The following is a 22,440-nucleotide window of genomic DNA, read 5'->3' as shown; positions in this document are numbered from 1 at the left end:
CTTCCCTTCGCTTTTCCAGCCCCTCCTTCCCTTCCCTTCGCTTTTTCCAGCCCTCCCTTCCCTTCCCTTCACTTTTCCAGCCCTTCCTTCCCTTCCCCCTTCCCTTCCCTTCACTTTTCCAGCCCCTCCCTTCCCTTCCCGTCACTTTTCCAGCCCCTCCTTCCTTCCCTTCACTTCCAGACCCTCCTTCCCTTCCTTCCTTTTCCAGCCCCTCCCTTCCCTTCCTTCACTTTTCCAGCCCTCCTTCCCTTCCCTTCCTTCCTTTTCCAGCCCCTCCCTTCCCTTCCCTTCACTTTTCCAGCCCTCCCTTCCCTTCCTTCTACTCTTTTCCAGCCCCTCCCTTCCCTTCCCTTCACTTTTCCAGCCCCTCCCTTCCCTTCCACTCACTTTTCCAGCCCCTCCCTTCCCTTCCCTTCACTTTTCCAGCCCCTCCCTTCCCTTCCACTCACTTTTCCAGCCCCTCCCTTCCCTTCCACTCACTTTTCCAGCCCCTCCCTTCCCTTCCCTTCACTTTTCCAGCCCTCCTTCCTTCCTTCACTTTTCCAGCCCCTCCCTTCCCTTCCTTCACTTTTCCAGCCCCTCCTTCCCTTACCTTCACTTTTCCAGCCCTCCTTCCCTTCCTTCACTTTTCCAGCTCCTCCCTTCCTTCCTTCACTTTTTCCAACCCCTCCCTTCCTTCCCTTCACTTTTCCAGCCCTCCCTTCCCTTCCACTCACTTTTCCACCCCCTCCCTTCCCTTCCCTTCACATTTCCAGCCCTCCTTCCCTTCCTTCACTTTTCCAGCCCTTCCTTCCCTTCCCTTCACTTTTCCAGCCCCTCCTTCCCTTCCCTTCCTTCTTCACTTTTCCAGCCCCTCCCTTCCCTTCCTTCACTTTTCCAGCCCTCCTTCCCTTCCACTCACTTTTCCAGCCCCTCCCTTCCCTTCCCTTCACTTTTCCAGCCCCTCCCTTCCCTTCCCTTCACTTTTCCAGCCCCTCCCTTCCTTCCTTCACTTTTCCAGCCCCTCCCTTCCCTTCACTTCACTTTTCCAGCCCTTCCCTTCCCTTCCCTTCTCACTTTTCCAGCCCCTCCCTTCCCTTCCTTCCCTTTTCCAGCCCCTCCTTCCCTTCCCTTCTCACTTTTCCAGCCCTCCTTCCTTCCCTTTCACTTTTCCAGCTCCCTCCCTTCCTTCCCTTCCTTTTCCAGCCCTCCCTTCCCTTCCCTTCCTTCACTTTTCCAGCCCTCCCTTCCTTCCCTTTCACTTTTCCAGCCCCTCCTTCCCTTCCCTTCACTTTTCCAGCCCCTCCCTTCCCTTCCCTTCACTTTTCCAGCCCCTACCTTCCCTTCCCTTCACTTTTCCAGCCCTCCTTCCCCTTCCCTTCACTTTTCCAGCCCCTCCCTTCCTTCCCTTCCTTCACTTTTCCACCCCCTCCCTTCCCTTCCCTTCACTTTTCCAGCCCCTCCCTTCCCTTCTCTTCACTTTTCCAGCCCCTCCTTCCCCTTCCCTTCACTTTTCCAGCCCCTCCTTCCCTTCCCTTCACTTTTCCAGCCCCTCCTTCCTTCCCTTCACTTTTCCAGCCCTCCTTCCCTTCCCTTCACTTTTCCCGCCCCTCCCTTCCCGTCCCTTCACTTTTCCAGCCCCTCCCTTCCCTTCCCTTCACTTTTCCAGCCACTCCCTTCCCTTCCCTTCACTTTTCCAGCCCCTTCCCTTCCCTTCACTTCACTTTTCCAGCCCCTCCTTTCCCTTCCATTCACTTTTCCAGCCCCTCCCTTCCCTTCCACTCACTTTTCCAGCCCCTTCCTTCCCTTCCCTTCACTTTTCCAGCCCCTCCCTTCCCTTCCCTTCACTTTTCCAGCCCCTCCCTTCCCTTATTGCCACAGCCCCTTCATTTTCTTCACCCTGTGGCAGCCCCTTCCTTACAAACACCACCTCAGTTCCCTCTCATGACAGCCCTTTTCTTCCCTCTATACAAGCCCTTAAACAGCCTTACAAAGCCAAAAAAGACCCTTTTCTTGAACCCATAGCATCCTGGCAGCCCCCTTTCTCACTTTTATCTCTCATTTCAGCCCCTTTCCTTCCCTCTACCCTCTCTCTCTGACCCATAATCAGCCCTCACTTTCTCAGCCCTTCCCTTACACTCAATCTTTCAGCCCAATAGCAACCTTATAGCCCTTCCCTTTCCTCTATGCTCTTTCTCAGTCCCCTCAGCCCCCTAAACAGCCCTAAATCAGTCCATTTTTAGACCAATAGCATCCTAACACCCTGTATCTCTCATTTCAGCCTCTTTCCTTCGCTCTTCTTCTCCTTCAGTCCCAAAACAGCCCCTAAATTCCCCTACCTTCTCTTAGGCCACAGAGTGAGCGAGGGCAAGAAACTTTAATACACAATATAAGCAATGGAGGTGTTGGCCACACTGGCAGGTACTGGCGAGAAAGCTTGGAGGTGATCAGCGAGAAAGAGAGGAGAGTTGACGATTAACTTTTCTCACGCAAGATTGCTCGGTCAGGTGTGACATCACAGACATGCTTCCATTTTACAGCAAACCCTCGATATAACGGACTAATTGGGGCGGACCTTAGTCCGTTAATGCTGAAAGTCCGTTATGAGCAGCGAAAAAAAAAAATGTAAAATAATACCAATGAACCAAATAATGTAGGTATATCTATATTTTTTTATTGTGTTATCTGCAAGTTGTCTGTGTAGCCGCTTGGCGATGGACTGTGAGCCACTGAAGCTGGCAGTGGGGCCCTGCTGGGGGCCATATTGCTACGGGGAAATTTTACAAGTGTGCCAATTCCACACTGGTAGACAAAACTTCTTAATGTTTGTAGTTATCGAGGTGTTAATCTGTTGACTCTTTCTGTCACGATATTTTAATGATTGACTTTTCCATGCCTGTGTTACACCCGCCGCAGCTGCAGCCGCACAATAGCTCGCAAAGAGAGATGTTCAACTTGCTGACAGTTTCTACAGTTCACTCACTGCTCACAAAGGTCACATGTGGACAAACTAGAACAAAACCAGGCAAATTGATGTTTTTCCTCCTGTGCATTCCCACAGTGCACATGCATGGTGGACAGCAGAGCGACTTATTTCTGCAAGGAGGTATTTCTCGCAACACAGGCCCGCCAATTGGACCACGCATGCCGATACCATGTCCAGTCCCGCACTGCATATTTCCTCACTGCGTGCAGAATAAATCTACTGACCAAACATAACTTAACCTTGCCCACCGACCTTGGGGCTTAGCCCCCTCAACCCACTTATTTGTGTCAGTACCAACACTCACAAACACTTGGCTATTTTCCATTACCTTTACGTCCTGGATTGATGCACAAGACTTTGTTGTGGTGTGAATACGCTCTTCATTTGAATGGAGACACGAAGAGGAAAATATTTCATGAGGTGGGCTGAAAAAGACTGCGGTAAGTGAAGGATGGGGCAGCAGGAGGAGGGGCAGGTGGCCAGCAGGAGCTATAGGCTGTGGTAAGCCAAGGATGGGGCAGCAGGAGGAGGGGCAGGTGGCCAGCAGGAGCTATAGGCTGTGGTAAGCCAAGGATGGGGCAGCAGGAGGAGGGGCAGGTGGCCAGCAGGAGCTATAGGCTATGGTAAGCCAAGGATGGGGCAGCAGGAGGAGGGGCAGGTGGGCAGCAGGAGCTATAGGCTGTGGTAAGCCAAGGATGGGGCAGCAGGAGGAGGGGCAGGTGGCCAGCAGGAGCTATTGTAGTTACCGGAGGCGGGTGGCTCAAAAACTATTCTCGGTCGGTCTCTGTGACCCTCTGACCTTGTCCGTTATATCTAAAATCCTTTAAAAGCAGGTCCATTATAACCAGGGTTTACTGTATTTGCCGTAACTCAACTCATGCATTAGATAGGACATTTTGGTTAACACCATTAGACGCAGCAGTCATTGGAGAACTCAAATAACTACAAATATGTTTGTGAAAGCTCAATAAAACATATACTAAATAAATTGGGTAGGCGGTGGCTGAACTGGTAGCGTACTGGGCCCACATTCACCGCGTGATGGACGACGTGAGTTCAAATCCCCACGCTACCACCTTGGATTTTTCAGTCACCGGCGAGTGGCTTAAAACTACCCACATGCTGTCCTGAAGACCAGCCATCAACCCGGACTCTAGAGGAAGCCGTCCAAGTGAATCAAGAATGAGTTCCGGGGGACAGCATGAGCCAATGCAAGATGGCGCCACTAAAAACACTCGCCTGCGCCAGAACAGGCGGGGCCAACCATCAGGCCCCACCTGGAAGAAGCCTTGGGCCTACCATCAGGCCCCACTGGGATGATGCCTACTGGCGCAATAGGCAGCGACATAAAAAAAAAAAAAAATAAAAAAATAAAAAATAATAATGACAAGTTGAAGTTAAATAATCACTCCGTAATGTTTACAACACATTGTGCATATAGCCACCACTTGCAGCGGCTATCAAGTAAAGACTAAAATAAACGATTCCATCTTATAGAGAAAAGCCTCCTGATGGTGTATACAAATTTTTCATAAAATGCCAAATAAGTGAAGCACGGAACTGTGTATATAAATTTTCCACCTCATTCCTCGACGGGGTGGTGCTGCAAGGAGTGTGTGTTGCTGCGCTATACTGCTCCTGGAGTCACATTGCCATGACAACCTTCGCCTCGCTTTTGGTGGCCACAGAAACTCGCCTCGCCGCTCTCGCTAGCTTCCTCACTTTCTGTGTGGCCTTACACTCTCAGCCCTAAATCAGCCCTCTAAAAAGCCCCAAACCAGCCCATTACTAAACCCATAGCACCCTGACAACTCCTTCTCAGCCCCTGTCCTTCCCTTCTACTCTTTTCCACCCCCTCAGGCACCAAAATCAGATCCAAAATTACCCGTCTCTTTTTTTTCTCTCAGCACTGACAGTAACCCTACAGTCTTATCCCTGCCCTCTCGCCCCTAAAAACAGCCCCTTCAGACCCCAATCAGCCGCAATCACCCACCTCTTAGATCGGCGAAGGCTACGGTGTCTCCTAGTCTTGGGTGACCCGTACTTGATCTTGAGGTTGCGGGCGGGTTCGATCTTAGCATAGGTTATGTCGTGCAGCTCAGCTCGGGACAGTCCTGGGTCAGCTTGGAGGTGGAGTGTGAGGCGCCGACGCAGCTCCTCGGGAAGTTTCCAGTGACGAGACTCCGAGGGTGACCGAGATCTTGACCTATGGGGTAAGGGAGGGGTTAGGAGGGGGAGTTGGGGGGAGGGGAGGAGAAGGAAGGAAGGGAAGGGGGAGGTTGAAGGAGAAAAATAATAAGAAAAAGAAAATATATGAAAAGAAAATTTATATTATAAGGAAAGAAAAAAAATATAAAGAAGAAGAGGAGGAGGAGGAAAGGAAGGAAGGGGAGGGAAGAAGGAAATAATTATAAATATGAAATAATTAAAAAAATATAAAAAATAAAATAAATATATAAAAAAAAGTGTGCAAGTCTCTCTCTCTCTCTCTCTCTCTCTCTCTCTCTCTCTCTCTCTCTCTCTCTCTCTCTCTCTCTCTCTCTCTCTTCTTCCTTCCTTCCATAACTCAAAACTTCTCTCTCTCTCTCTCTCTCTCTCTCTCTCTCTCTCTCTCTCTCTCTCTCAATCCCTTCGTCTCATTTTCTTATTTACTTTATTTTCTCTTTAATCCATGCCTCCTCTAACCCTTCCTCCTCCTCCTCCTCCTCCACAGCTGTGCTTCCTACATCTCCTCTTACGGGAGTTCCGATGCTGTAAGGAATCCACTTCTGTATCCACTCCAGACAGCTGGTATCCACTCTTAGGGGTCAGGTTGTGGACGCTGGCCGTGTGACCTCCGACCTGGATGTGGTGACCTGTTGTGACCTGCGCCCGTTGTGACTCGTCTGACCTGTGGATGTGGGGACATTATTTTTTTGGGTGAGAGAGAGAGAGAGAGAGAGAGAGAGAGAGAGAGAGAGAGAGAGAGAGAGAGAGAGAGAGAGAGAGAGAGAGAGAGAGAGAGAGAGAGAGAGAGAGAGAGAGAGAGAGAGAGAGAGAGAGAGAGAGAGAGAGAGAGACAGAGAGAGAGAGAGATGTATGATGCCTCTGCCCCCCCAAAAAGTACAGGCCTGAGATGAAATGTGAAAACAGGGTGAGTTGAAGCAGCAAAAAAATAAATAAATAAGTAAACATTAGGCAGGTTACATAAGGATACGTTAGTTTAAATTAGTTTGATTTAATTTGTCATGCTGAGATTAAGTGTGAAAACGAGGGGTCGCTGTGTTCAAAGTCTCCCATAAAGGAGGTTACGTTAGGTTAGGGCAGTGTGACCCCTAGACTATGGATTTCCTAACAGAATACCTCACCAAGCTACAGGAATGGAACAAAAGTGTCTGCTACAATTCAATGAAGAAAAATGTAAAGTCCTGCACACCAATACCACATGGGAAACACTCCACTATCCACCACAGAGTAAGACCTGCGACCATTATGTTACCAGGCTACCAGTGAAGGGATATCCAGCACACCAATACCACATGGGAAACACTCCACTATCCACCACAGAGTAAGACCTGCGACCATTATGTTACCAGGCTACCAGTGAAGGGATATCCAGCACACCAATACCACATGGGAAACACTCCACTATCCACCACAGAGGCAGAGAAAGACCTGGGAGTGCATGTTACCAGGCTACCAGTGAAGGGATATCCAGCACACCAATACCACATGGGAAACACTCCACTATCCACCACAGAGTAAGACCTGCGACCATTATGTTACCAGGCTCCCAGTGAAGGGATATCCAGCACACCAATGCCACATGGGAAACACTCTACTATCCACCACAGAGGCAGAAAAAGACCTGGGAGTGTATGTTACCAGGCTACCAGTGAAGGGATATCCAGCACACCAATGCCACATGGGAAACACTTCATCCACCACAGAGGCAGAGAAAGACCTGGGACTATTATGTTACCAGGCTACCAGTGAAGGGATATCCAGCACACCAATACCACATGGGAAACACTCCACTATCCACCACAGAGGCAGAGAAAGACCTGGGAGTGTATGTTACCAGGCTACCAGTGAAGGGATATCCAGCACACCAATACCACATGGGAAACACTCCACTATCCACCACAGAGGCAGAGAAAGACCTGGGAGTGTATGTTACCAGGCTACCAGTGAAGGGATATCCAGCACACCAATACCACATGGGAAACACTCCACTATCCACCACAGAGGCAGAGAAAGACCTGGGAGTGTATGTTACCAGGCTACCAGTGAAGGGATATCCAGCACACCAATACCACATGGGAAACACTCCACTATCCACCACAGAGGCAGAGAAAGACATGGGACTATATGTTACCAGGCTACCAGTGAAGGGATATCCAGCACACCATTACCACATGGGAAACACTCCACTATCCACCACAGAGGCAGAGAAAGACCTGGGAGTATATGTTACCAGGCTACCAGTGAAGGGATATCCAGCACACCAATACCACATGGGAAACACTCCACTATCCACCACAGAGGCAGAGAAAGACCTGGGAGTGTATGTTACCAGGCTACCAGTGAAGGGATATCCAGCACACCAATACCACATGGGAAACACTCCACTATCCACCACAGAGGCAGAGAAAGACCTGGGAGTGTATGTTACCAGGCTACCAGTGAAGGGATATCCAGCACACCAATACCACATGGGAAACACTCCACTATCCACCACAGAGGCAGAGAAAGACCTGGGAGTGTATGTTACCAGGCTACCAGTGAAGGGATATCCAGCACACCAATACCACATGGGAAACACTCCACTATCCACCACAGAGGCAGAGAAAGACCTGGGACCATATGTTACCAGGCTACCAGTGAAGGGATATCCAGCACACCAATACCACATGGGAAACACTCCACTATCCACCACAGAGGCAGAGAAAGACCTGGGAGTGTATGTTACCAGGCTACTAGTGAAGGGATATCCAGCACACCAATACCACATGGGAAACACTCCACTATCCACCACAGAGGCAGAGAAAGACCTGGAAGTGTATGTTACCAGGCTACCAATGAAGGGATATCCAGCACACCAATACCACGTGGGAAACACTCCACTATCCACCACAGAGGCAGAGAAAGACCTGGGACTATATGTTACCATGCTACCATTGAAGGAATATCCAGCACACCAATACCACATGGGAAACACTCCACTATCCACCACAGAGGCAGAGAAAGACCTGGGACTATATGTTACCAGGCTACCATTGAAGGGATATCCAGCACACCAATACCACATGGGAAACACTCCACTATCCACCACAGAGGCAGAGAAAGACCTGGGACTATATGTTACCATGCTACCATTGAAGGAATATCCAGCACACCAATACCACATGGGAAACACTCCACTATCCACCACAGAGGCAGAGAAAGACCTGGGAGTGTATGTTACCAGGCTACCAGTGAAGGGATATCCAGCACACCAATACCACATGGGAAACACTCCACTATCCACCACAGAGGCAGAGAAAGACCTGGGACTATATGTTACCAGGCTACCAGTGAAGGGATATCTAGCATACCAATACCACATGGGAAACACTCCTGACCAATGGAGGTTTTAGGTCATGCTCTAAAACCTCCAGCCGACCTCTCAGGTCGCTGCCGGTCGTAAAAAAGGTTGCCATCCGGTGGCCGAATGGACTGCGTCTGGACGGCTAGCAGACTGCCACTGGTGGCCAACAGTTGACCATTAACTGCTGAACGGCGACTGGATGGCGAGCGGACGCCGTCTGGTTGCCGTCAGAGAGAAGGAGATCACTGATGGTCGCCGTACACTTTTCATCTGTCACTGGCCGTGGTTGACGTCCGGCCTTCCACCACACGGCGAGTTGTGCGGCGACTGGTGGTAGGTCAAACCACCCTTGCCCGGAAATGAGGTACATTCCTGAGCAGTGACGTCCCACGCCCCTCAGCCCGTCCAAGCTCCGTCCCCACTCAACCTGCTCCACAGGTCAAACACACGGCCAAGTGTGTATGGGTCACCTCTGCCTAACCAAAATAAATCACTGCAGGACATGACGTGCACACCAGTAACAATGAGAGTCTGCAAAGCTATTGGCTGTTATTCACTTCAAAAAGAACTGTTAATTTCATCTTCTGCTCTGCCCAGGGTGATGGAAATGCTTTAGAACGAATGTAATGTTACATACATACTAACAACAGGTTAAACCAAGAGTGCTTGGAGCATTTTTTGCATGTCTGCGGCACATAGGGGGCGGCGGGGGGGTCACAAATATCCGTCTTTTGCTGCAGTGAAGTACAGGATACTTTCATTACCTTTATAAGTAACTGTTTTTTACAAATAATTTACAGAAATAAGAATGGGAAATGTGTAATATAACTGGGTGAAGATATTATGTACTGTAACACGTCAGCTGCAGCTCGTTAAGGGAGGTCGCCGTCCTCATTGCGACAGGACGTGTACTGGTCCTTGCCTGTCGGCCACCGGTCAGCGTATGGTGGGCGTCTTGGCCTGACTCCAGGTGTGAGGCCAAGGTGTGAATCTTGCCGTCCGGCCGCCCACTGGACGGACACTAAACGACCACCGGTAGCCGTTCAGTCGCACAACTACTTTGCCACCTATGTGGTCGGGGAGCGGTGGGTGTGAATCGCAGCATTTTGAGGTCGCAGGTGGTCGTTAGCAGGTCGTGAAGTCAGTGTGACTGTAGCTTTAAGTGTTTGGGGGAAAAAAAAATGCGTGTTAGGTAAATTAGGTTCACGTTCAAGTTAGTCTAAATGTTTTCAGCTTGCAGTGTGGCCCAGAGGAAGTTATGTGTGTGTGTGTGTGTAAAATAAACCTGAAAACCTTCACTTCCTAACACAACAGGTAAAACACACACACACACACACACACACACACACACACACACACACACACACACACACACACAGGATTAACACCCCTTCCCCCCCTCTCGGCACCACCGCACTGCACTCCCCTACCCCCCTCCTCCCCCACCCCAAGCTCCCTCGCACCTACCCTCCCACACATACCAGACCCCCGATCCCCGTCCCCTTCTTTTTGTACTTGTTCCATTTGCGAAGTAAAATTGTACTCATGATATGTAAATTTTCCGCCTGATGGCTGCTGCAATTGAATAAACCGTTTATTATTATTATTATTATTATTATTATTATTATTATTATTATTATTATTATTACACGTACCTTTTTAGCAAGCCGCCCCAAAGCCGTGACTCCACCTCCGTTCACCTGTGCAGGAACCTGACACCTGTGGAAGAAGAAAAAGAGTTGTGTCCACAGCCTTAAATGTCTGGGGTTACATTAGATTAAATTTATTCCCCTTCCTCAGATGAAATGTGAAGACAGGGGGGGTGACAAGGTCCCCTGTTAGGTAATTCATGCTAGGCTGAGTTAGGTTACATTTTTTGGCTTGCAGTGTATTCCAACGGAGGTTCAGGATAGGGAGGGATGTTAGAATAAGCTGGTGTTGTACGCCAGAAACAGCTGCCTGATTACTTAAATGCTACACACCAAAATCTACCACAAAAAATAGTTTGCCTACCCAATTACTTAAATGCTACACACCAAAATCTACCACAAAAAATAGTTTGCCTACCCAATTACTTAAATACACACCAAAGTCTACCACAAAAATAGTTTGCCTACCCAATTACTTAAATACACACCAAAGTCTACCACAAAAAATAGTTTGGCTACCCAATCACTTAAATACACACCAAAATCTACCACAAAAAATAGTTTGGCTACCCAATTACTTAAATACACACCAAAATCTACCACAAAAAATAGTTTGGCTACCCAATTACTTAAATACACCAAAATCTACCAAAAAAAAAATAGTTTGCCTACCCAATTACTTAAATACACACCAAAGTCTACCACAAAAAATAGTTTGGCTACCCAATCACTTAAATACACACCAAAATCTACCAAAAAAAAAGTTTAGCTACCATATTTCTTAACACACCAAAATCTACCATGAAAAAAGTTTAGCTACCATATTTCTTAACACACCAAAATCTACCATGAAAAAAGATTAGCTACCATATTACTTAAATACACACCAAAATCTACCAGAAAAAATTGTTTGGCTACCCGATTACTTAAGAGAGGATGACCAAGAGTCAGTTAAGAGAGCAAGAAGATCGCCAGTAGAACGCCCCTTGCGGAACCCATACTGGCGATCAGATAGAAGGTTAGAAGTGGAAAGGTGCTTTTGAATCTTCCGGTTAAGGATTGATTCAGAAGCTTTAGGGAAAGTAAAGCTATAGGGCGGTAGTTTGAGGGATTGGAACGGTCACCCTTCTTAGGCACAGGCTGTACAAAGGCATACTTCCAGCAGGAAGGAAAGATAGATGTTTATAGGCAGAGACGAAAGAGTTTGACCAGGCAGGGTGTCAGCACAGAAGCACAGTTTTTAAGGACAATAGGAGGCACTCCATCAGGCAAGTCACAGAATCTGCCAAATTTGATGTAAACATTCAAATTAGGGGCATGAAAGAGTCTGATTAAATAAACGATGGCCGTAACTGTGTGGACCGTGCTGTGTGTGATTAAATAACCGATGGCCATAACTGTGTGGACCGTGCTGTGTGTGATTAAATAACCGATGGCTGTCATTAACCTCTTGAGAGCCTTACTTAATCCAGGAAACAAATAATAATAGTGTCAAAGTAAAGGCCGGTGGTGGTGGCATCCACTGTATTCGTGTAAAAAAGTAAAAAAAGTAAAAGTAAAAAAATATAAAAAGTAAGAGTAAAAAAAAGTAATAGTGTCCAATTAAATGGTGTTGTCCGCTGTAACTCACATGTGGAGGGTGAGCTTGCAGTCCACAGTGTTCCTGCTCTTACAGCCCGGCGCACAGCAGGAGGCTGCCACCACGCTGCATCGGGACGCACTCGGCTTCACCGCTGGACTGTCCTGGAATACAAAATACTGGTTAATATTCTGGCAAACAGGGTTAACATTTATTCATTTTACAGTAAGGGAGGCAGCTCAAGGGGTGAAAAAGACATTACAAGAAACAAAAAGGCCTGCACCATCTTGGAATACAAAATAGTGGTTAATAATCTGGCAAATAGAGCTTAATATTTGCTTATCTTTAGGTATCTTTCTGGTGAGGAAGAAAGCACAAGGGGTGCAAAAGAAAGTAGCTACAAGAAACACTAAGGCGTGCACTGTCTTGGCATACAAAATAGTGGTTAATTATCTGGCAAAGACTGCTTAATACGATATTTTTTTTTACGTGTTAGCTTATAGCACCGGTAGGCTTGTTTCAGGGGCCTGGTGGTCGGCCCAAGCCCGTGATGGCACATGCAGGCAATTGTTTATAGTGGTGTGTTATGCACCTGTACAGGTGCCCTGCGCATCATCAATCCAGATCCATCTATTCTTGGCTCATGCTATCCCCCGGAACTCATTCACGATTCATTTGGACGGTGCTTCTGAAGTCATGGTTGATAGACAGTCTTCAGGACAGCATGGCGAATAGTGGTTGATATAATAGCAAATAAGTAAGTTGTACCTCTCTCTGTGAGCTATTTTGCGGCTGCGAGCTAATTCCCACAAAACTGGCTGGCACACCGCCCACCTTTACCTTTAGTGATAGTTTAGAGTCAGTGCTCGTCAAAGGTGCCTCTTCTCTGTCTCCTAGTCTCATGGTGGTCACATTTATCTGTAAACGTTGACACATTCTGGAGATGGTGAAAGAGAAGAGAGAGTTGATGAGAACGGTGAGAGGGAGACAACTGAAATTTTTCGGCCCCATATCGGTATTATTCTAGTGTTTGCCCACACTCACCCCTCGCAACCAAAATTGGCTAGGGGGCCATTGAGACTTCAGGGGATGCGGTGGTAAACATGAAATGCGTCGCAAATGTATAGTTTTTGAGTTATGAGGGGTTGAAAAATACCCTAGATGTAAGGAAATTCCTTACAATTACTTAGATGTAGGGAAATTTCATACATTCCGTTTTTTTTTTTTACAACGTACGGAAACCATGCCAGGTAATTATTGAAAATCACTCCGCACCTCGAAAATACTATATTACGCTTCCATATTGTACTTGAGGGCATATTATACATACGGACGATGTGTTTACATGGCAACGCCATTGTAATATGAGCAGCGTTGCCAACGATCCGGTTAGCAATGATACGCTAGGTGAGACAAGGTCCACCACGCGTGGTTATTTATTTTTGGGGGAAACACGCACCTATACCTAATACTATTTCTGATGGTACACTTGGTTAGCGATGGTACGCTTAGTTAGTCATTAGCCCATGCATGTGAGACCAGGTCCACCACGCGTGGTTATTTTTTTTTTAGAACACGCACCTTTAAGAGGGGGGGTCCAGAGGGGGGCACAGCCCCCCCTTGGTTAGCAGGTCGTAAAGTTCGGTTGGAGTAGTTTAAATATGCTCCCCCACCCAAATACCCCGAGTTCACGCAGGTCCCTCAAGATCGTTGGGGGAAGGGGATTAATTCGGCTTCTTTACTTCAAGTACTTTGTTTTTTTTTTACTATGATATATGGAGGCGTATTATCGTATTCTGGAGGCGCGGAGTCAATATCCACAATCACCTTGTATACTGGGAATACGAGCCCGTGAAGCAGATTCAAAATCCGATCATTAAGGATTCACGTGTTCGAAGAGCTCGGGCAAGAGGTTCGAGAGCCTGCACTTCCTGCACAAGCCGCAGTAGTGTTAAAGGCGCGGTGTTGGATGGATCCCGGCTAGCCGGTGGTTTTACTTGTGTCAGTGATAAACAATGAAGATACACTGTGTTTGGTGCCACGGACTCTACTTGGAGGACAGAAACCTTGCGATGAGGTGACATCCTACTAGAGAGAGAGCATGAGTGTGGTGGAAGCGGTTTATGTGAGCACAGATGGCCGCCAGTGCCACGCCAGATGGTGAGGTGAGCATCGTTTGGTGGGTTCACTACGCTTCTCTCCCAAAACAAGCTTGAGGATCCACTGAGTGCGTGGTTTTTGCATGGGAAACACTAAATTCGTCGCAAACACTTATTTTAGTGGTGGTGGGAGGAAAAATTCCCTAAATTTAGGGAATTTCCCTAGATCTAGGGAGTTTTTATCCCCGCCCCCACTAAAAAATACGCGAATGCGACGGATTTCGTGTCCCCCACCCGAAACCCCGCATTCCCACCAGGTCCCCAGGCTTGTATGGGGGGGAGGGGGGAGTATGGGCAAACACTAGAATTTTACCATAGGGAGAGAAGGACTGGTGACTTTGATTACGACTGGAATGGTGGAAGGAAGAAGAGGAAAAGGAAGACCAAGAGCAAATTACATGGATGGATTGGTGAAGCTGGCACGAGGAGGAATGACATGAGGGCAGGTCATCACTTGAAAAGAGGCATAACTCGAAAAGTAGACATTTGCGATGGAAATTAGGTACAAAATCGTGCAATTCACTACATCTATCACCAGAAAACGTGAACCACGTAAGAAAATCACTGGTTGGGTGAAACCGTAAATTGTCCGAAATGGTCCCTCTGTGTTGTTCTGTGATGGGCTTTGTTAGTGTCCGGCTGTGGCCTCTGGTGTGGTGATGAGTTGGCCCCGATTGTTGGAGGAAATATCCGTCGCTGACTGAGTGGGCAATTGGACCGTGTTGGTTTGCATCATGTCCCCTCCAGTGATGCCAGGCCAAGGCGAGTCATCCTCTCCTCGCAGGGCAGGCGTGACGCCCTGCCAGGCCGCCCCGGCACTCACCGTCGCCTGTGCTGAGGCCCACGCGGCACCCCTCACTGAGCGTGTCAGCTGGTCCACGCCGCGCCGCTGTCACCTCAACACACCGGCCATTACTCCCTCCTTCACCCTGACACACTCACCCCAAGACCGTCAGCAAGACATGCCAGACTACACTTTCCTCCGCCTCGCCTCTCAAGACACGCCCACTGCACACGACTTCTTCTTCTTTTTGGGTGTTTTATGGGGCTCTAGAGGCTGTGGGGCCACAGCCTCTAGAGCCCCGTCAGTGGTAGTTGTTATCAGGTGACTTCCACGCCCACACACACTCACACACCTCAGCAGCGAGGATTTGTTTACACCACCACACAGAGACTTCATTGACTAGAGTGCGCGGCAAGATACTGAAGTGACGCCGCCGACTCGCCGAGTCTGGTTTAGTGGCCATGTTACTATGGGGGTAAGGCGCTGGGGTGAGGGGAGTGGCGGGATGGGGAGGGGGCTGGGGGGATTGAGGGTGAGGTGGGGGTGAGCAGGGTAGCCCTTTCCCAACGTCCTCCACCTCTCTTAGTTTCAGGTGGATTTTGGGGGTGGGGAGAAAGTGAAGGAGGGGATTGGGGTGGCGGTGAGGCTGGGGGTGAGGAGGTTGGGGTGGGGGTGAGGAGGAGGTTGGGGGGTTGGGGTGTGTGGGTGGGGAGGGAGTAGGGGTGGTCAGTGCCAGTGTTAAGTTGATCCAAGGTGCCAAGTTCTATCCCTGTCCTAATACAGGCAATGTAGAGGAAATATATCTATCTATCTATCTATCTATCTACATTCTCTCTCTCTCTCTCTCTCTCTCTCTCTCTCTCTCTCTCTCTCTCTCTCTCTCTCTCTCTCTCTCTCTCTCTCTCTCTCTCTCTCTCTCTCTCTCTCTCTCTCTCTCTCTCTCTCTCTCTCATTCACACCCGACCTCTGCTGAGAGAAGGTCGTGACCTCACCCCGCTGCGCTCCACAACATCGCTTGCCCTGTGTTTTCGTTGTGCTCTTGGGATTGCGTTTGTGTGTTCTCGCTTGTGGACCTTGTGTGTTGCCTGTGATTTCCCGACACGTGTTTGGTGTGTGTCGCTTGTGGTTTCTGCCTGTGGTTGCCTCTGTGATTTGTGTTTCCGGTGTTTTTGCGTGTGATCTGGCTGTTTCCGGGTGTTCTGCGTGGGTTTCAGAGTGATTCAAGTGTGTTGTGTTTCCGGTGTTTTTGCGTGTGATTTGGCTGCTTCTAAGTGTACTGCGTGTGTTTCAGTGTTTTGAGTGTGCTGTTTTGTTTCCGGTGTTTTTGCGTGTGATTTGGCTGTTTTTCGAGTGTTCTGCGTTTCGAGTGTGTTGTGTCTCCAGTGCTTTTGCGTGTGATTTGGCTGTTTATAGTGCTGCCTGTGGTTGCCTCTGTGATTTGTGTTTCCGGTGTTTTTGCGTGTGATCTTGCTGTTTCCGGGTGTTCTGCGTGGGTTTCAGAGTGATTCAAGTGTGTTGTGTTTCCGGTGTTTTTTGCGTGTGATTTGGCTGCTTCTAAGTGTACTGCGTGTGTTTCAGTGTTTTGAGTGTGCTGTTTTGTGTCCGGTGTTTCTGCGTGTGATTTGGCTGTTTTTCGAGTGTTCTGCGTTTCGAGTGTGTTGTGTTTCCAGTGCTTTTGCGTGTGATTTGGCTGTTTATAGTGCTCTGCGTGGGTTTCAGAGTGTTTTGAGTGTGCTGTTGTATTTCAGGTGTTTTTGCGAGTGACTTGAGGGTGTTTAGTCGTGCTTGTGCTTGGGTTTCTGTGTGTTTCGTGTGTCCCGAGTGTGACTTTGTGTTCCCGAGTGTCTCACGCGTGATTTGGGTGTGTCGACAACCCACCCTTTGAATTCCCTGAGGATTCAATCTGCTCCTCCTCACTACACCCTCTTTAAATCCCCTAGAGGATTAACACTTCCTACACCCCTTTCACCTCACCTCTAAGCCCCCCACCCTCGCTCACCTCACATCCCTTTTGCTCCTCCTCATCCCCTAGAGGATTAGCCCTTCCTACTCCTCCCTCACCTCCACATATTTCTAAGCCCTCCCCCCCTCACTCACCTTACCTCACATCCTATTTACCCATCCCTTCACCCACCTTACCTCGCCTCTTTCTTAACCTTTCTTGTTCTCACACACCTCACTCACCTCACATCCCTTCCTACTCCTCCTCTCTCACACTTAACAACTTTCCCAAACACCCACTAACTCAACTCACCTATTTTCTAATCCTCCTTGATCTCACACACCTCACTCACCGCCTCCATTTCCCCTCTTTACTCACCTCACATCCCTTCCTCCTCCTCTCTCCCACCTCACCTATTTCCTAACCCTCCTTGATCTCACACACCTCACTCACCGCCTCTCTTTCCCCCTCTTTACTCACCTCACATCCCTCCTACTCCTCCTATCTCACACCTCACCTATTTCCTAACCCTCCTGATCTCACACCTCACTCCACCGCCTCTCTTTCCCCCTCTTTACTCACCTCACATCTCTTCCTACTCCTCCTCTCTCCCACCTCACCTATTTCCTAACCCTCCTTGATCTCACACACCTCACTCACGCCTCTCTCCCCCTCTTACTCACCTCACATCCCTTCCTACTCCTCCTCTCTCCCACCTCACCTATTTCCTAACCCTCCTTGATCTCACACACCTCCCTTTCCCCCTCTTTACTCACCTCACATCCCTTCCTACTCCTCCTCTCTCTCACTTTTCCTCCATTACTAAACTACCTCTCACACACCTCACCCCCTTTCCTAATCCCCTTCACTTTGTGTTTTTATCTCTTTCATTTCAGCTAAGATGGCACCTAAGAAGTGCAGTACTTGTAACGGTAGCTTCTCAGCTCACTTTTTTACAGGGCGTTCTGCTGTCTGTCGACTGTGTCTGTCCAGGCAGCATCTCGAGACAAGACTGCAAGAGCAGGAAGAGAAGATGGAAGAAGGCCAGAATAAAATAATGGAGCTTTCTCACCAGGCAGCATCTCGAGACCAGACTGCAGGAGCAAGAAGAGAAGATGGAAGCAGGTCAGAATAAAATAATAGAGCTTTCTCGCACTGTTGCCTCCTTGCAGGAATTCATCCAGGCTAACGTTGCTGTGGTGCCAAACCCTTCTCCAACCGCCCCCTTGCCCTCAGCGGTACCGTCGACACCAGCGGACAACACCACGCAACGGGAGGATGCTAGTGGCACCGCCCATGATGGCTTCACCGTCGTGAATGGAGGAGCCAAACCAGCCAGACAAGCGATTTATCCTGTTCATTGCTTCAACAGGTTTGCCATTCTGGAGGAGGAGGACGAGCAGGAGAGCACCTTCCTGGTGGGTGACTCCATGATTCGCCAGCAGGTCGTTGAGTTCTGCGGCAGAGTTCCTCGTCGAAGACGGAACTATTGCTATCCTGGTGCTGGGATCGACGACATAACTGCTGCTCTTGAGGAGATCTCCCCCCAGGCTACTAATGATTCACTGTTTGTTATCCACACAGGTACGAACGACGTCACCACGACCCGGTCTGAGGAACTCCTGGAGAAGTACCGTAGGCTCATCCAGCAGTATAAGACTAAATCCCCTAACATTTGATTTCAGGAGTTCTACCACGGACTTGGGCGGAGAGCGACTTTTTCAGTAAGGCCTTCAGCCTAAACAACCGCTTACAGACTCTTTGCAGGGAGCTTGACGTGGAGTTCTAAACGCATGGGACAATTTCTATGGACAAAATGAACTTTTCCACAGGGACGGATTGCACCTTTCCCCCATCAGGGCAGCCAGACTCGAGGCTCCTCAACGAAGCAGTGCGTGTCATCCGAGCAAAAACGAGTCACGGCCACGTCCCTCCACCCGCCCGTGTAAATATACGCCGTGCATCGCAACAAACCCGTAACCGTGATCCCGCAAATACCACCACCTGTATTACCAAGCCTCTAGATAACTTAAAAATCCTTAGTTTCAATGCGCGTAGCCTAAGAAACAAATTTGATGAACTGAGATGTCTTGCTTTAACAGAAAATTTTGACATAATTGCTATAACCGAAACATTTATCGACACCACATATATTGATTTAAGTTCCAAATACAACATAGATGGCTACAGACTCTTCAACAAAGATCGTAAACCTTAGAGGCGGTGGCGTCGCACTTTATGTCAAAAGCTATTTGCAACCCACCGACAAAACACCGGGAAACAGTAACGTTGAACATTTGTGCGTGCGAGTAAACATTGCAAAAGTCAATTTAAATATATCTGTCACCTACAGACCTCCCGGGCAATCACTCGATGACGACCTTGAAATGTACAGCGTCTTAAGGCAGTCACTTAATAACAACGACTCACTGATATTAGGAGACTTTAACCTCCCCCATATCGACTGGGCGACACTGTCAGGTACAGAAGGCGAGTCACATAGAATGATCGAATTTCTAGAAGAAAATTATCTAAGCCAAATGGTTTCTGAGCCAACTCGACAAATGAATATACTCGACCTTGTTATAACGACCCAAGATAACCTTGCCAGTAATGTCACGGTAGGAGAACACCTCGGTTCTTGCGATCATAAATTAGTGCGCGTCAACATTAGAGCTCAATCATCAGTAACTGAAAATAAGTAAAGGTGCCCAATTTCAAAAGAGCTAACTTCGTAGAAATCCGACAAAAACTAACAGAAATACAACTATCAGATGACGGCAACGTAGAGGAAGCCTGGCTAAGCTTTAAAATCACTTACTCACTCAGCAGAACATTCGTCCCCTTGTGCGAAGCGAATTAACACTAATAAAGCCCACCGTGGTTTAATAGCGAAATTAAACAATCAGTCAATGAGAGAAAATTGTTTTACAGGTTAAAGAAAGAACAAAAGCACGCCTGAGAACATTAGACTCTATAATGATGCCTGGCGACGAGTAAAGACTAGTAGGTCAGGCAAAGCGTAGATATGAAGAAAATATTGCAGCCAACTGTAAAAATAACCCAAAATCTTTCTTCAGTTACATAAACAACAGAAAGGCGATCAAAAGTGGTATTGGCCCTTTAACAAACAGCGACGGTGCACTAGTGACTGACAGCCAACACATTGCAAACCTCTTAAACAATTACTTTTCCTAGGTGTTTAATACTAACAGTCTTCCTCTCGCTACCAACAACACCAGTACTATTGTAAATCTCGAGCATGCATTGCCTAATTTTGAAATAACAACCGATGAAGTCCTTAAAGCTCTCCATTCACTTAAAACAAATAAAAGTCCTGGACCTGACAAAGTATATCCAACTCTGCTGAAAGAAACGAAGAGCGAAATACTCTCCTCCTCACAACCGTATTCAATATGTCCTTGCGACAAGGCATCGTCCCTTCAGATTGGAAAAAGGCTAACGTGACACCGATTTTCAAGAAAGGAGACAAAAGTACCAGGTAATTACAGGCCCATTAGTCTAACTTCGGTTGTAAGCTACTTAAGGTCATAATTAGAGACAAAATTGTGAGTTACCTTGAAAGCCACTCATTGATTGGGGACTCACAACATGGCTACCGAAACAAAAGATCCTGCCTATCAAACCGATTAACCTTTTATAACGACCTCTTCACTGTTTATGACGTAACCAAATCCATGGACTTAGACTATCTTGATTTCCAGTAAGCGTTTGATAAAGTCCCGCATCATAAATTACTTTCCAAATTAAAGCAAATAGGTATTGACGGTCAAGTAAACCAATGGATCGCGAATTGGTTGAGCAACAGACAACAAAGAGTAGTGATTGACGGATTTAACTCAGAGTGGGCGCCTGTCACTAGTGGCGTCCCTCAGGGCTCGGTCCTTGGCCCAGTGCTCTTCATTATTTACATCAACGACGTGGATGTTGGACTCAATAACCGAATTAGTAAATTTGCAGACGACACAAAGATTGGTAACTCGGTTCTCACTGACGAAGACAGGCAAAGCGTCAAAGAGGATTTGCACAAAATTTCAACTTGGTCGGATAGATGGGAGATGCCCTTTAACGTAGACAAGTGCCAGGTCCTTCAAGTTGGAACGAGGAATAAGAAGTTCGAATACGAAATGCGCGGCGTTAAACTCAAAAGTGTGCAGTGCGTCATGGACTTGGAGGTCAATATCGCGTCAAATATCAAATTGTCACAGCAATGCTTCGATTCAGCAATTAAATCGAACTGAATGTTGGGCTTCATTAAAAGAAACTTTGTATTCAAGAATAAAGATGTAATACTCGCTCTACAACAGTTTAGTCAGACCCCACTTGGAATATGCGGTACAGTTTTGGTCTCCCCACCATGCAAAGGATATTGCTAAATTAGAAGGTGTTCAGCGTCGGGCAACGAAAATTATCCCTTCCTTGCGCAACAAATCCTACGAAGAAAGGCTTTCTACCCTTAACATGTTCTCTCTTGAGAAACGTCGCCTCCGAGGAAAACTGATCGAATGTTTTAAAATACTTAATGGTTTCACGAATGTAGACAGATCAACATTGTTTATGATCGATGACACTCTGCGCACGAGGAACAATGGCGTAAAACTCAGATGTAGACAAGTAAATTCAGACTGCACCAAATTTTCTTCACCAACGTTGTAGTGCGAGAATGGAATAAGCTTCCACCGTCAGTGGTCCAGTGTAACACGATTGACTCCTTCAAAAATAAGCTCGACCGTCACTTCCTTCAACTTAATATCAACTAGAGTAGAAATGCAACGTTTTGGAGTCTTCTGATTAATGTAAAATCACTTAGGTGGACAGACCACCAAGTCTGGACCATGGGGTCTGTGGTCTGATTTTCTATGTAAATCTATGTAAATCTCTCTCTCTCTCTCTCTCTCTCTCTCTCTCTCTCTCTCTCTCTCTCTCTCTCTCTCTCTCTCTCTCTCTCTCTCTCTCTCTCTCTCTCTCTCTCTCTCTCTCTCTCTCTCTCTCTCTCTCTCTCTCTCTCTCTCTCTCTCTCTCTCTCTCTCTCTCTCTCTCTCTCTCTCTCTCTCTCTCTCTCTCTCTCTCTCTCTCTCTCTCTCTCTCTCAGCCAGCCAACACATTGGAAACCTCTTAAACAGTTACTTTTCCTCGGTGTTTAATTCTAACAGTCTTCCTCCCACTACCACCAGCACCAGTACTAATGTAAATCTCGAGCATGCATTGCCTAATTTTGAAATAACAACCAATGAAGTCCTTAAAGCTCTCCAATCACTTAAAACAAATAAAAGTCCCGGACCCGACAAAGTATATCATATACTGCTTAAAGAAACAAAGAGCGAAATACTTTCCTCCCTCACTACCGTATTCAACATGTCCTTGCGACAAGGCATCGTCCCTTCGGATTGGAGAAAGGCTAACGTGACACCGATTTTTAAGAAAGGATACAAATAAATTCCAGGTAATTACAGGCCCATTAGTCTAACTTCAGTTTTAGGTAAACTACTTGAGAGTATAATTAGAGACAAAATTGTGAGTTACCTTGAAAGCCACTCATTAATTGGGGATTCATAACATGGCATCTGTAACAAAAGATTCTGCCTATCAAACCTATTGACCTTTTATAACGACCTCTTCTCAGTTTATGACGTAACCAAATCATTGGACGTAGTCTATCTTGATTTCCAGAAAGCGTTTGATAAAGTCCCACATCATAAATTACTTTATAAGTTAAAGCAAATAGGTATTGACGGTCAAGTAAACCAATGGATCACGATTGAGCAACAGACA

The 22,440-nt window shown here is 47.5% G+C and overlaps 1 protein-coding gene across 27 annotated transcripts; it reads right to left on the bottom strand.

Moving 5' to 3' along the window:
* Nucleotides 1-4,903: 4,903 nt before the first annotated feature.
* On the bottom strand, nucleotides 4,904-15,125 carry LOC126996426 (uncharacterized). Of its 27 annotated transcripts, none has more exons than XR_007751174.1 (8): nucleotides 14,864-15,124; nucleotides 11,814-11,926; nucleotides 10,190-10,253; nucleotides 8,395-9,690; nucleotides 7,900-8,097; nucleotides 7,405-7,800; nucleotides 6,813-7,206; nucleotides 6,069-6,619 (listed from the first exon to the last, which is right to left on the bottom strand). XR_007751174.1 is itself a non-coding variant. In XM_050856852.1 (7 exons), exons 4-7 carry the CDS (start codon nucleotides 8,550-8,552, stop codon nucleotides 6,529-6,531), a joined length of 1,140 nt encoding a protein of 379 aa, XP_050712809.1. In that variant the 5' UTR covers nucleotides 8,553-9,690; nucleotides 10,190-10,253; nucleotides 11,814-11,926; nucleotides 14,864-15,124; the 3' UTR covers nucleotides 6,069-6,528. The 27 variants fall into 27 exon arrangements, 4 of the variants coding, with proteins under 4 accessions (XP_050712858.1, XP_050712809.1, XP_050712830.1 ...); XR_007751176.1 differs by having other exon boundaries at nucleotides 7,405-7,701; XR_007751175.1 differs by having other exon boundaries at nucleotides 7,900-7,998; nucleotides 14,864-15,123.
* Nucleotides 15,126-22,440: the final 7,315 nt, after the last annotated feature.

Source organism: Eriocheir sinensis, chromosome 1 (genome assembly GCF_024679095.1).
Source record: "Eriocheir sinensis breed Jianghai 21 chromosome 1, ASM2467909v1, whole genome shotgun sequence".
Classification (NCBI taxonomy): Eukaryota; Metazoa; Arthropoda; class Malacostraca; order Decapoda; family Varunidae; genus Eriocheir; species Eriocheir sinensis.
This window is presented reverse-complemented; position numbering and strand designations above follow the sequence as displayed.

What these genes read in the sequence shown, in the direction of transcription:
- LOC126996426 (XM_050856852.1), bottom strand. Translation starts at nt 8,552, where the DNA reads ATGTGGTATTGGTATGCTAGATATCCCTTCACTGGTAGCCTGGTAACA. An exon ending in CTGGTAACATATACTCCCAG is followed by an intron (nt 7,207 to 7,404) that starts GTCTTTCTCTGC and finishes ATACACTCCCAG; the next exon opens with GTCTTTCTCTGCCTCTGTGG. An exon ending in CTGGTAACATACACTCCCAG is followed by an intron (nt 6,620 to 7,008) that starts GTCTTTCTCTGC and finishes ATGCACTCCCAG; the next exon opens with GTCTTTCTCTGCCTCTGTGG.